General features: G+C 43.6%; 1 protein-coding gene across 12 annotated transcripts in view; it reads left to right on the top strand.

Annotated features, from left to right (window-relative positions):
- ERI3 (ERI1 exoribonuclease family member 3) overlaps nucleotides 1-14,180 on the top strand; it is a 122,081-nt gene that overhangs the window by 11,061 nt on the left and 96,840 nt on the right. For 9 of the 12 annotated variants that reach the window (XM_039883960.1, XM_039883918.1, XM_039883933.1 and 6 more), the window contains one exon: nucleotides 2,553-2,830. The exons of 2 other annotated variants lie outside the window; for them this stretch is intronic. In XM_039883960.1, coding sequence (XP_039739894.1) covers nucleotides 2,576-2,830 — 255 coding nt within the window. In that variant the 5' untranslated portion in view covers nucleotides 2,553-2,575. The remainder of the gene's footprint in view (nucleotides 1-2,552; nucleotides 2,831-14,180) is intronic. One more of the 12 variants, XM_039883890.1, reaches the window with a different exon arrangement.

Here is a 14,180-nt window from a genome sequence, read left to right as displayed (position 1 = left end):
TGACATGTTACATCACACCTAGGTAGGACAATGTCCTTGCATGTAGGGCATTCATACAGTGACACGCCACCATATGGATGCCCTCCTCACCTACTTGGCCTCTAGACCCTTCTTCTCTCCCTAGTGTTAATACCTACCTTCCTCTGCCACAACAAATGACTCTAAAGCCATTGGATTGAATTGAACTTTTTAGGAAAGGAAGAGGAAGAGGTGCCCTTTGTTTCTTGACTTGAGTTGAACTTGGTTTTTGGAAGTGAAGGAAGTATAGAACCTAGTGACTGCTGACATGTGGAGGCCTGGTCTCCTAATGTCTGCTGTTAAGACTACCTACAAGAGAAGCTTTTTGACATGGGTGAAATCAGGTGAGAAAGCAAGGCCTGCAGGCAAGAGTACCTCTGGCCGTTAATATGTTGTCCTGGGCAGGGAAGGGGCACATGTAGTATGCTATATGAGAAGTCTAGAGCATTCTAGGTGTGCAGGAGACATTGACATTACTCTCTGAAGTTGTCTAATGCATTAATTGGATTTATAGTCCCATGGAGACCCAGGTTTGACCAGGTGGGCATAGCCCAATAGAGTAATAAGAGTAAGCTAATATTTATTGAGCCCTTACGTGCCAGACACTGCTCTAAGTGCTTTATATGTGTCCTCTCATTTCATTCTCACTTAAAAATTAGGAGCCATTATTGTCATTTTACAGGTGAGGAAGAACAGAGCTTGCCCGTGGTGCAATGGCAAATAAGTGGTAAAGCTAGGATTCAAACCTGAAAGCCCTCCTTAATCACTATGCTTAATTGCCTGTAGTATTTGGCAGATGGGGTATGGTTGACGATATATACCCTTTATATACGGTATTTACACATTGGAGAACATTAAATAAGACTTTTAAAAGTCCTTGTGCATGGCCTGATGTTGAGGGTTTAGAGAAGCATTGTAGGCCCTGAGAGACTTTGGATCCCAACTAGAATGTGTAATCTGAGTAGACTGGTGTCTCCCATCTCATCAAGGTTTTTTAGTACTACTGTTTAGGAGTGCTTGATATGAAGAGTTATTTTAGATTTCAGCTTTCGAAGGGACATTGGCCCATTTGCGTTTCCAAGGGATTACCTAATGGCCACATTTTTGGAGAGGCTGTGAAGCTATTGTGAAAACAAGTACTGTGCATATGCTGACCCGTGAAGAACTTAAAATACTTTTCAGTCTTAGCTCTGCTGAGTCCACATGGAATCTCACTATAGGGATTGGGAGATTGAGAACCCATACTAGCATATGTCCTGTGCAGGCGAGTTATTGTAGCTCATTCAGTGAGTCAGGACAGCCAGCAGAAGCGATACTTGGTGTTGTCGAGTCCACTCAGGTAGGAGTGACCTCATGGCTCTTGAGTGTGTTCTGTACTTCACAGACTTCTCTCCCTTTCCAGCCTACATGAGGGAGCGAGTGCTGATTTGCAGCCTTTCAGAGGCAAGCTTTTGGCTCTTTAGGAATTGAGCTTCAGAAGGCATAAACTATGGCCATTTCTGTATTGGGCAATGATATTTCTTATTTGAGGTAAAATTGAGAGAATTTGAATATTTGGTATAAAAGGGAGGAAAAACAAAATTTCTGCTTTGTTCTTTTTTTTAAGGAAGCTGTGTTATTTGTGAGTAAAACTTAGGCTTTGATTTTTATATTTAGTTATCCCTCGAAGGAACAGACATTCTGGAAATTTAAAGGGAAAACTTGAAAAGTCATTTGGATCTTTTTTTTTTGCACATGTTCACTCAGAAAACTTTACTAGACTTTTAGCAATGCTCCCATTACTGCCACATCTGGGTTTTCTCTTTTTCTTCCCTATTTAAAGTCCTGCAGTCGTTCAAGGCCTCTTGTAGAGAGAGTGAGTCCGAAGGCAGCAAATGAGAAGGCCTAAGGCTGTTGCCAGCTGTGCTCTGCAGGCATAATTCATTCTCCCAGGGTGCCACTTACTGGCTTGGGGGCTGGGGAATCAGAATATCATGAGCAAGCTCCCCTGTGATTGGTTTTGTTGGCTTTCACTTTGGAGAATTGAAGAGGGTATGTAGAGATGTCAAGATACAGACAGAAAAGCAAGGAGCAAATGACTCCTAATGGAGCTGAGGAGAGAATCTTGGGTCTGGGTCTACTTAGCTCCCAGGACTGTTCGTGCAACTGGGTTACCTCATGTTACTTTGGGAACCTTAGCTTTAATGTTGTTAATGTTGTTAACCACCTGAGAAGTGAGCGCAGAATTTTTCTTTCTCCTCATTTTTGAACTTAAGAGCTCCATTTAAAGATGAAGGCCAGCATTGCATGTTGTTTTGAGAATGATCTGTCATACTCCGAACTGTCATAATGCTGCAGGGGCCAGTATTAGTGTCTTGAACTTCAGTAATGAATACTTTGACTTAGAAAAGGGGCCCAGAAACACACTGGGGAGTGGTTCATGTTGTGTGACTGTCCCTGAAGACTAGATGAAGCAGGGCCACAGTGGGAGGGGAGTAACCCAGGCTCTCTGTTCTTTTTTTTTTTTTTTTTTTTTTTAACTTTTCTCCCCTAAGTTTTAGATGCTTCTGGATGTTCAATGCTAGCACCTTTACAGACTGGAGCAGCTCGATTTTCTTCATATTTACTTTCAAGAGCAAGAAAAGTGCTGGGCTCCCACTTATTTTCTCCCTGTGGTGTTCCGGAGTTCTGCTCCATATCCACCAGAAAGCTGGCGGCCCACGGCTTTGGCGCATCCATGGCGGCAATGGTGTCCTTCCCTCCCCAGAGGTATCACTACTTTTTAGTGCTGGACTTTGAGGCCACGTGCGACAAGCCACAGATTCATCCTCAGGTAACTTGCATCACTGCTTCAGAAAATGTGGGTTGGGCAAGGAGGGAGGGAGGATAGTTTTGCTTTTGGGGACCCAGAGAAACTTTCTCATATCCCAGTGGACGTCTGGTTTCAACCTCAGGAAAGACCCTGAGCAAGACTGGCCAGCTGAGCCACTCCTGAATCCCTGGCTTACAGAAACTGTGAGAGATAATAAATGATTATTAATGTTTTAAGCCACTAAGTTTTGAGATGATTTGTTTTGCAGCATTAGATAACCTGAGCAAGTACTGTTGTTGATCTGTTGGAAAGGAACATTTCTTTGTTTTTCTGTTTTTTTTTTTTTTTTTTCTGAGTCACCAGCTGTGTTCAGAGACCTTTTAGGATAGTGCTGCCAGGAAACTTGGATTAACAGCAGAGAGGCACCTGTGCTGGGTGATCATGGAGTGAGTGCTTGGTGTTTGCTTTGAAGGAATGACTGGAGTCTGATATGGCAGTTTATGGTTGTGTGGGGGCCTTGGGTATGCCTGGTTCTAGAACTGTAACTTCCCTGTGGGCCTGGGTTATCAGGTCTGTAATTTTGGGATGCATAGACAGGTTGGTCTGGGAATAGTGAGGAAGTTGAAGACTGTAGCATCAGGCACAATGGGAGACAGAGAGGAGTGGGGTCTATTCAGAGATAAACTAGGTTTGTTTCTCCTGGTTGATTTTTTTTTCCCCAGAAAGGTGTTCTTTCTTTATAATAATAGATCATTTTCCATAAAGCAGATACCACAACCCTTTTATCTTTCTTCCTCTTTCTTCTCTCCTCTTTACAATTCTCCCTTAAAGTAGTGGTCTGCCGTTGGGACATTGGATCAGGCCTGCTGAGGCTTGGGAAGACAGGAGCAGGATGACAAGAATGTCCTAAGGGAAGGAACTTTGGATGAAAGGGAATGTGGCTTGAGAGCTACCTGAGCCACACTTACTTTCTCAGCCTGTGCTGTAGAGTCTTCTCTGACTTCCAGAACTACTGGAGATTCTGTGGTGGGTGTACCTGGGTGATACATGGGAATTTTGGTTACGTAGATTCTCTCAGGCTGGGAATCAGGGATCCATATCCTAATATACCATATTATTTCCCTTACCGGTAGATTTCAGTTAGTAAGCCCTTGTGGGACCTGAGTCTAAGATCCAGTACATCCCTATTGCATATGATTCATCCTTCTTCTGAACCCTCATGATTGCTTGGCACCTACCTTATGGCATTTCCTGCTTTCTGCCTTTTTCTTGCACTTGCCTATGTATGTTCGTTTCTGAACTTTTCAAAGTGTAAGCTCAGATAATTACGTAGCTCTGTACTCTTGTCCTACAGAGCGTCCTGCCAATGTTGCTGAAGGTGAAGCCTGATTCATGTCTCAATTTGGTCTGTCAGTATCACCTTTCATCTCTCTTTCAAGGACATTGTTCGTTCGTTCATTCTTTCTTTCTTTCTATCTATTTATTTTCGTTCTTTTTATTTATTTGTTGCAATGCTGAAGACGTAATGCAGTACAGATTTAAATCACTTGTATCACCAACTTCCTTTCCAGACTTAGGCACCAAGGCCTTTCAGACCTAGGCTGAGGTAAGGTTTCATGCTGTTTACCAGGATCTGGGCCTGATTAAAGATTATCTCCAGAATCAATGAACTCTGATGATGTGATTCCAAGGGCACTTAAAGAATTGGCTGCCTTGGTTCATTATTAGCAAAGCATTAGCTGTTGCTTTAGAGAACTCGGGAAGAAGCATTTGCTGTCTTGCTTATCTTTAAAAGGGAAATACGAATGATCTTGGAAATTATAGACCCGTTAGTTTACTGTGATTCCAGAGAAGATACTTGACCTGATCGTCAGATAATCAATCAGCAAACAGCTAGAAGAGCATAGGGTACTGAGTAATAACTTACATGGGTTTGTGAAGAAGAGCAAATCCTGTCAGATCAATCTAACTTCTTGCTGTGACATAGTGATGGATTTGAGTGGATCTAGGGCAAGTGATAAATGTAATGCATCTCTACTTCATTAAGCCTCTACAGTGCTGTGATCAACAGGTAGGAAGGTGAGTTTGGGGCCAGGCAGCTCTGCTGCATTATCCAGTCTCAGGAAAGGGATGGGCTACTCAGGAAACTTGAGACTTGTTGTTACTGGCAACTTAAAGCTCTCCCCTTCTCTCTTAAAAAAAAAGAATTGTCCTTAAAGTTTAAAGGGTAGCAGGATCCTGTTAGGATTCAGAGATAGTTTAGAAGATGGATTGGAGAAGTTGTCAGTCCCAGATAGGTTAGCGTCCTTCCACTGAGGTCATCTTAGGTCAGGTTCTCATTAGAACCTCTGTGCTTCATGGTCTTCTGGTCAACATGGGCAGTGAAGAAACTGGAAAAGCATAAGTTAAGAGGAACAAAAATCATTGCAAGCACAATAATAAGACTTAAGAAGAAAAGAAATTGAATATGGTTTTAGTGACTTATCTCTTGTCCAGACTAAATAAATTCATCATATGAAAAATAATTGTCCTAAGGAATATGATAATAACTTGTTCTTCATTTTAATAAGGACAAAAAAGAAAAGAATTTAAATGGAAACAGGAAAGATTGAGATTTGGAATGAGAATAAACTTCTAGAAGAGATAATAAAAGGACTAGAATCTGGTGTGCCATTTAGACCAGTCCTTCCTACTACTCAGAATGGCTTGATGGCTGTCCACTTGACAGAGAGACTTTATGGGGAAGGTCTGCATGCCTCCTAGGGCTGGCTTGGGACTGTGAATCAGAACCATCCCAGCTCCTTTTCTGCTTGGCTCCCAGGAGCTTTCATACTTGAGGTCTCTGCATAGTACACTTCTGATTCTTATGGCAGTATGTCATCTCCCTCAGCTGAGTAGGAGGCAGAAACAAGTTTTGGGTGTGGGCCTATTGCGAGCCTTGGTACGGGGTTCATTTCATCTGTCTCTGGTTTTCAGAAGTCCCTGAGTCAACTTATTGGGGCTATCCTAAAGGAATGCCACTGCGAAAAACTAACAAGTGTAAGCTCTGTTGTACTTGGGTGAGTAACAATATTGGTTATAAATGTGGTAAAACACATGGTGTTTTCCATTTGTCATTTTTGCTGTTTATTTTTGTACTTTGTTCAGCTAGGTGAAGCTAGAGTGGTTGATTTGCTAGTTGTAGGCTTTCTGGTTTTTGCACTCGTTTTGTTCTACATGTTTTGATTCAGATTAATATAGGTATCGGTTGGATATGAGACCTTTTCATTTAAAAACATTTTTTTCACTTAAATATTTAGGTGGTTTAAAATGCTTTAGAGACTCTAAATTTGAGGACTACGATTCCTTTTTTGCTTTAGGAATTGTTTCCTGATATGGAAGTAGGTTTTTATCTAGTTCAGGCGAATTGTGGCTCCTTTGTCCTGTTAGCAGAGGTGCATGTTGCTCATTTTAGTGTGGTTGTGCATCACATGTTGGTGGTTGTGACCCTGAGGCCCAGGGAGCACAGCCTGAAAGCTTTGGTAGGATCTTTAATTATGCATCCTTAACCTGGGGGCAAGTTCTCTTACCACGTCAGTGTTCAGAAAAGACCAAAGCAAATGTAAGTAAAGAAAATGAGGTATAGGCCACAGCATGTGGAGAGGAGGAAGTAACCTCAGTTGTCCTGATGGCCAGGGTAGGGGCAGCCCATTTCTTCTCTGGGGAGGGGCTGTCCTGGTTGCCACCTGCCCTCCCTCTCTGAGTTCCTTCTGGCCATCCATCAGGCTCCTGGGTATAGACTTTTTCTCACTGCTCAGTAGCAGCCCTGCTGACTGTTGTTCTTCTGTCTGTATTCAAGTGCCTATAACTTTAGAGAAAGATGACCTTTGGGGTTGGGGTTTTTCTAGTGTTCGGTCTTTGTCCACAGAGACTTTTTTTTTTTTTTGAAGGAAACTTTAAAGAGACTCCATCTGCATTTTGAGTTAGAACCATGAGTAAAGGAGTTTTCTTTTTATAGAAAATTGTCCAGATGCTGGGTTATTTTGGGAGGGTAGAGTGGGGGAGGGTTGATGGTGACATGAGAAGGAATAATGTAGAAGAGAGGCATTTAGAGAATTTCAGTGTGCCTTAGATCTAGCACATTATTAGTCTTCTGTGAGGGAGACATTTTGCAAAACTTTATAGGAAATTGGTTAAGATCCCTACAAATGAAAGTATATTGATTCCCTTCTCCATTCAAGGCTAAAAGGCAAGATCCCCCTACTCTCTACCTAACCCCCACCCACTACACACCTATTGTTCTTGCTCTGTGTTCAGCCTCACTCCTCTCCTTCTCTCTGCTCTTGGTGCCTGCACACTCCAAATGGATGGAAAGGCAGTTTTATAGAAAAAGAACCCACCCTTCCCTCCCCATTCACTTGTCCTGGTTGCAGCTCCTCCAAGTGGGAGGTGTTGGGCCAGGCTTTTTAGAAGGAGAGCCCAGTTGTTGGGTTATGGTTTATCTGCCTGTGGCCCCAGTCAGCCTGTACTTTTTTCTCTACATACAGACAGGCGAAGGCGCTGACGCTATTCTTCTAAACTGGGAAATGAAATGCAAAACCGACGTTAATGTAACATTATGGTTGAGATTAAATGCACCAAAATCAGGAAATTCAAAGTTATGCTTCCCATAGCAACTATAACTCAGCCTCATCTGGCGTGTGTAGTATTTTGTGTTAGTGCGGATGGTATTATATGTTAAGACATTAAAGTTAACACCATAAGCAGAACACAAAATGCTTGAGGGGACTGAGTTATGACGACTGTGTGAGTCGTAAGTGTTCTTGCACAGGCTCCCGACTCCTGGAATAATTTTTCCCCTGCCCATCAGACCAATTACTGCCTTTCTTTTTAGTTATATCTTTGCTTTAACATGTTTCTTCTTCCAGGGTCGTTATAAATGAATTTCTCTATTGGTGGCCAGTGATGATGGTGGGAATGGCGGCAGCCCACTGGGTCCTTTTGTCCTTTTTGTTGCTGCCTCCATAAATGTGGTGCTTCCCCCTCCCCTTCCCAAAGCTCTTGGCTTCTGTTTCCTGGTGGTCTCTCATAGGGATGGGCCTCCCCCTGACTCTAACCGCGGCTCTTCACTACTGCTCTATGAATGGGAACAGGCATTTGCTGTGTCCAGGTCTTGGTCCTGTTATAACTTCACATGAAAGTCAAAGGGCCCTCCTTTCTTTAGAGCAGACATAGCAATATAGAAGCAAAATACACATCTCGGGGAGTGGAGCACTGAGGTATGGTGCTGTTACCACATCGAAGTGGGTTTATTTGCTCTGTTCAGACTGCTTCTCTACATTCCCCAGGGTTTATACCTTTAAGGTGCCACAGTGTATAGTTAGGCTATGGAGTTGCTGGGAGGCAAGGGGTGGGGTGGGGGAGTGGAACAGGGAACTTCCCGTGGGGAGCACTGGGTCACTGGTAGCAAAATCCCCAAATAATTTAGTGCAAATCAGGAAACATCCTGCCCTGCCCCTGCAGCCTAGTGGCCTCCCCAGGGCTGAGACAGGAATGCAGATTTTGTTAGACTCTGGGCTAAGGGTGGTGATGGGGAAGAGCTCTAAAGAAAAGGGCCATTGATAAACGGTGAATGAAATAAGGGACTGTAAACTAACGGTGACACTGAGCTGCCTTTTTAGATTTTTGTCGGACATGACAAAACCAACCAAATCAGCAAAAGAGTGGGGAGGACCTCATTGTAACCACCTTAGAGGCAATGAAAAGACCTCTTTTCACTCTGGATAGCAACCTCAAGCTCTGTGTTAGATGCTGCGGATATGTAGGCAAGTAGGAAATGGTCTCTACCCTCAAGTAGCTCGTAGTTGAGGGTAGACACCATTTAGCAGTATGATAAATACCATCACATAGGTAAGTACTTGTTCCAGCAGGCATACAAAGGAGGGCATTGATAACCCTGCTTGCAGTGTGGAGGAGGTGTTGCATAGTCTTTATGGTAAGAGAAATTTAGGAGACCGGAGAAGGCCAAGTAGGCCTGGGGCTTCTCAGAACTGTCATAGCAGGGATGAAGGAAGGTGCTCACACAGTTAGCCAGGAGGACCTAAGTCTGAAAAAACTGACCTAGATTGCAGGCTTGCTTGTGGGAATACTGAAAGTGAGGAAGAGGAAGGATGAAGACTTTGAACCTTGTAAATATTTCACCATTTGGTTAGTAGATTTTTCTGTATTAGTTATATAGTATTCTCACATTTAAGCTAGAAAGTCTTATTGGAATGCTGTGAATGAGAGTACGAAGACTAGAAGAGGTTTAAGAGAACTTTAGCTGTTAATAGTGCAGGCAAAAAGGGTGAGGGTCAATGTAGAAATATGTCATCTGAGGCCCTGATGCATTGTCATGGAGGGCTGATCTGATACCTCAGCTGCCATTGAAAGTAACACTGAGTTGGGCTGCTAGGTCTCTGGAGAGAGGCAAGGGCTGGAAAATAACATGACACCCCACCCTCACCCTCCAAAGTGCTGGCAGTTTGGATCTGGGTCTGCTAGGCATCCCTTGGGAAGACCCACCTTCCACGGACCAGGGAGGTTTATACCCTGCAAACAGAGAAGCTGGAAGGAAGGATTAATGAAGAGGTAGAAGGCCTGGGTAACGAGAAGATTTGCTATAGCCGAGATGACTGGAAGGCATGTGGATGGGGATTGAGCTCTTCCTCCCAGCAGCAGCAACAGGTACACAGCCATAGAGAGAAAGATAATAGGTTGGGAAGGGGTAGTGGGGAAGTGAAATCCAAAGGAGCTGTTAGGGTAAATCCACAGGCTTCATTTTTCCCTGCCCTCATCCTGTCTTGCTTTTTTTTTAATCCCCAATATTGATTACATTTCTTACTTTGTAGACTGATCTCAGTTGTTTGACGTGAGGAAAGTGATGTTGAGAGATGCTTTCTCCATCTCTGTGTCTTGTTGGGAAAAAGGATCCTGCATCATTTTGATTAAGATGCCATTGGGATGATTATTTTTGTTCTCTTGTCCTGGATGTTCACAATACTTAAAAAGCCCCCACAGTCATACATTTATGTGATGAGTTTTGAGCTCTAGCTGTGAAAATTGAGTCATAGCCTAAAAGCCTGAAAAAGAGTATTCCTAGATGGACATGAGCCTCCCAGGCTAGCAGGTCTGCAGCAGAAGGGCAAACATGCTGGGATAGGCAGAGAAGGGTTTGTGTGTACTGAGTACTGCCAAAGGCAAAGCCCTGTTAGGTTCTAGGAGAATCAGAAAGGAGATGAGTAGACTGTGGAAGGAGAGACAAACAACAAGAAGCTTTCAATCTGATGTAGAGGTACCTTGGAATGGGCTGCTGTTTTGGTCCTGTCCCTGTACATAGTTGGCCAGAGTGGGATCTTGGTGTTTGCACAGCAAAGCAGACCTGTTACATGAGTGCTCAACTTGTGTTCAGTGCTGTGGTCAGTGTCCAGCCCTAGAAGGCCTTTCCAGCCAAGGGCTTGTCTGAAGGCTAAATGTTAACAGAGACTCAGTTGGAGATGCCGAAGTTGCTAAAAGGAAAGAAGCATGCAGATTTCTGCAGTGATATTGAGGGCCAAGTTGGTGAGCCAGAATAAGAAGTGTGAATGTATTGTGAGAAAGAAGAAATAGAAATAAATGTTGGAAGCCAGAGTTCATGGGGGCAGTGGGGAAGGTGTTCCAAGGGGTTAAAAATGAACATAGAGAAACTGGTTAGGAGGCATTATTTGAAAGAGATGTTAGTTGGTTGGACTAAGGTGTTGATGGTGGGAATGGAGAGATGTTATGTGTTGTAGCCCTTAGATGTTCTGGAAAAGAAATGAGCTTGAGAACCATGTTTTTAAGTAGTTTATAACTCCTATGGATAGTAGTGGGCTCCTAGAAGTCAGTGGTATGAAGATATTTGGTAAGGAGTGGTGTGAAACTTGTGGTTGTCATAAATGAGATGCTCTGAGTTGAAGATCCCTATCAGGGAGAACTGATATAGGTGGGCTCCTTAGTGGTGATGTAGGTGGTTACTCCTCTAGGATCTGTTTGTTGAACCTTTTAGCCATTGGCCTATGGGAGGTAGGTAATGAGGGTCAGGTAGATAGGAAAACTTGCTAGAAAGCTTGAAATCTTGCTCTCCAAAAATATGATGAAAACTGAGAGCCATGGCTTGAGATTGCCGTGTTGGAAATGGCATGGGACTATGTCTGCATTGTTCACAGGTCCCCCCTCCCCCCGCCCCCACTACTAACAGCATTTTAAATGAAATGCCAACTGATCAACTGAAAGGGCTTGGTAGTTAGTTGGGGATGGAGGAGTCAGGGACTGATGGCGAATGGGATGAAACGTGCCATTTTGATAAGGTTCACTTTCACATGACTAGAGAAACAATGCCAGGGGCGGGCCTTAAAGGAAGTTCATGGTGCTACTGTAGAACGTGGTGGTTGGTAGTGTTGGTGATAAGTCCCCAGTTTGATGCCTCAGGATATTGCAGGAATTACTGTGATTCTGTTCCAGATTTGTGACCAGTGTTAGGCCTTTCTCAGGACTAGGGGCAGTAAGATAGACCAGATAAGCTCTTGGCTTGTGTCTGTAAAAAGAGGTCTTCATAGGAGAGGTATCCAGACCTGCTTTTTGGTTCATTTGGACAGAAGGAAGGTGTTTTCTGGAGAGAATAGTGACATGAGTGCTCTGTGGATAGCTGAAGCCCTGATATTGACATATTCGTAAAGGGAGCAGGCATGGCATCACCATGATAAGAACACATCTTGCCAGCACCCTAACAGAGATGTACCAACTGCTCTATAAAGTTCTGGGATGTGACGTACCAATTTTTCTCTTCTGGCTCTTGGCAGCCAGGAAAACAAGATGTCTGATGGCAAGAGCCAAGAGTTAGCACATCTAAAGGGCTTGCCCCAAGTACTTGAAAGTCCAGTAAGGCAGAGGTCCCCAACTCCCAGGCCACAGTCTGGTACCAGTTTGTGGCCTGTTAGGAAATGGGCTGCACAGCAGGAGGTGAGCGGTAGGTGAGCTAGCGAAACTTCATCTGTATTTTCAGCTGTTCCCTAGCTCAGATCATCAGGCTTTAGATTCTCATAGGAGCACCAGTCCCTGGTGCTGAACAGTTGGGGACGCTGAAGTAAGGAGAGAGGAGCTGGGAACTTGGGCTCTGATTCTCACTTGGTCAGTATCTCTGATAAGGAGGTAGTCACATGGATGTTCTAGACTACACCTTTGCTATTGAGATTGTGGTCTGAGAACCAGTAGCATCCCTATCACCTGGGAGCTTGTTAGAAATGCAGAATATCAGGCCCTACCCCAGCATTAAATACAATCTGTAATTTAACAAGATCTTCAGGTAATTTGAAGTCTGAAAAACACTGCTCTAGTCTAGACTAATGGTTCTCAGACTTAGCAAGCATCAGAATCACCTGGAGGACTTGCTACAAAACAGATTGCTGGCCCCACCCTCAGAGTTTCTGATGTAGAAAGTCTCTGGTGGAGGCCAGACACTTACTTCTAATAAGTTCACAGATGATGAGATGCTGCCTGTGAAGGAGCATGTGTGTGAACCACTGACTACCTTAGCTTTCTCATGTTTAAAATAGAATGGTAATTCCTGCCTGCCTTACAGAGATGTGGGATCAAAAGAGCCAATGTGTGGGAAAGTGTTGAGCACATTGTGGGCAGGATGTCCGTCTGCATATTTGCTTGCTTACTAGTCAGTGACTTTCAAAATCTGTTGTCATGCCAGCACAACAGTTTCCTGTCCTGGCTCTGGCCGTGAGGTGTGGATGGAGAACAGGGAATCTATGAAGCACCCACGGGCATGCAGTCTTCTGTGACAAGAACAGCAACCCCTAAGGCTGTCGATGGGGTTACTGAGCAAAGCCTCATGAAATGAAGCCCAGCCAGCCTCTTTGGGTTTCTTTCCAAGTTGCCTGATAAGAACCCTCTCTCTGCCTAAGTGGGCCTGGTCCTGTCTTCATCTGTTATTCACTCCCCACCTCTTCACCCCACCTGGTGGATCTTTAGTGCAGTATTTGCGTTGATTGGAAAAATGGTCTTTGTCTAACTAAGCCTCTGTTCATCTTGTGATTCCAAGCAAGTTGTACGACTTTTTCCCACCTTGTTGGGTGGTTAACTGAACAGACTTTGGCTGCATGTGCCCAAGTCTCAGAATATGGGCTCTGGACCTCCAAAGTGAGGAGAGCTGGGTAGAGTCTGTTCAGGTGAGAAGCAGTATAGAATAGTGGTTCAGAACTGGACTCTCTGAATTTGAGCCTACTCTCTACTACCTAATAGCAGTATGACTTGCCTTAGACCAGTTACTTGTACTCGTTATGCCTCAGTTGCCTTAATGGCAAAATGGGTTTAGTACCAATGTTATAGGACTGTTGAGAGGATAAATGAAAGTGCTTAGAATAGTGCTTGGCATGAAATAGCTATATGTGTCAGCTCTTAGTAGAATTACTCTTAGTATTATTCTGACGCATGGCCTCATAGTAAGTCGTTAGGGTATAGCAGGTGGCTGGGAGGCAGGCCCTGCTTCTCTGGGGAGCATAGAGCTTGCAGGCCCTTTGTCAACATAGTGGACAGAGCCAGGCACTACCCAGAGAAATAACAAGTTGGACTTGGCACCCTTCCACTTCTATGCCTTCCCTTAGTGCTACCTTCAGGGGACCTCTCCTGCATACAACCTATTTGTTTAAATTAATTCCATGACAAATATATGTATACAGGTAGCTACAAAGAAATCATTTGGTTGTTTGCTGCCTTGAAGGGTCAACTTCACAGAGGTCACTAATATCTGAAGTTATTAGAATTGAATATCTAAAAACGTTTGAACTAAGGCTGATCCAGAGTCATGTGCATACAGAGGTAGATACAAGTGTGCACACTCCTGGGTAAGGATATAGTTTCTAGGATATATATAAGGATATAGTCTCCTTCATTTATTGGTATGTATTTTTTTTTAAATTCAGCTTTCAGTAAAGTAAATTATAATTCACTCTGTACCCCCCCTCCCAATAAAGAATAGCAGTGTCCATTTTCAGTCTCTTTTCTACATTTTAATTGCTTTGGAGTCTATGGAGATGGGTGAAGAGGGACATGTAGGTGAAAAATCAGCCTTTTAAAGCTCTGATTTTTTTACCCTTCCTTGTCCTGAAACTTCGAGCATCAGCTCTCATCTGTCAAAGTGTAAATCAGCAATTAAAACCCAAACAGCCAAATGCCAAAGATGACCCGAAGCACAAAGCAACTGACAAACAAGTCCGGACAAATCGACGGGTAATTTATAAGCTTTGCCCTAAAATCTAATTATTTGGCAATTCGAATTTGCAGCCAGCCAGGGCTCGGCAATAAATTTAACCCGCCATAAATTATT

Source organism: Pteropus medius, unplaced genomic scaffold (genome assembly GCF_902729225.1).
Source record: "Pteropus medius unplaced genomic scaffold, Ma_sr-lr_union100, whole genome shotgun sequence".
NCBI lineage: Eukaryota > Metazoa > Chordata > Mammalia > Chiroptera > Pteropodidae > Pteropus > Pteropus medius.
This window is presented reverse-complemented; position numbering and strand designations above follow the sequence as displayed.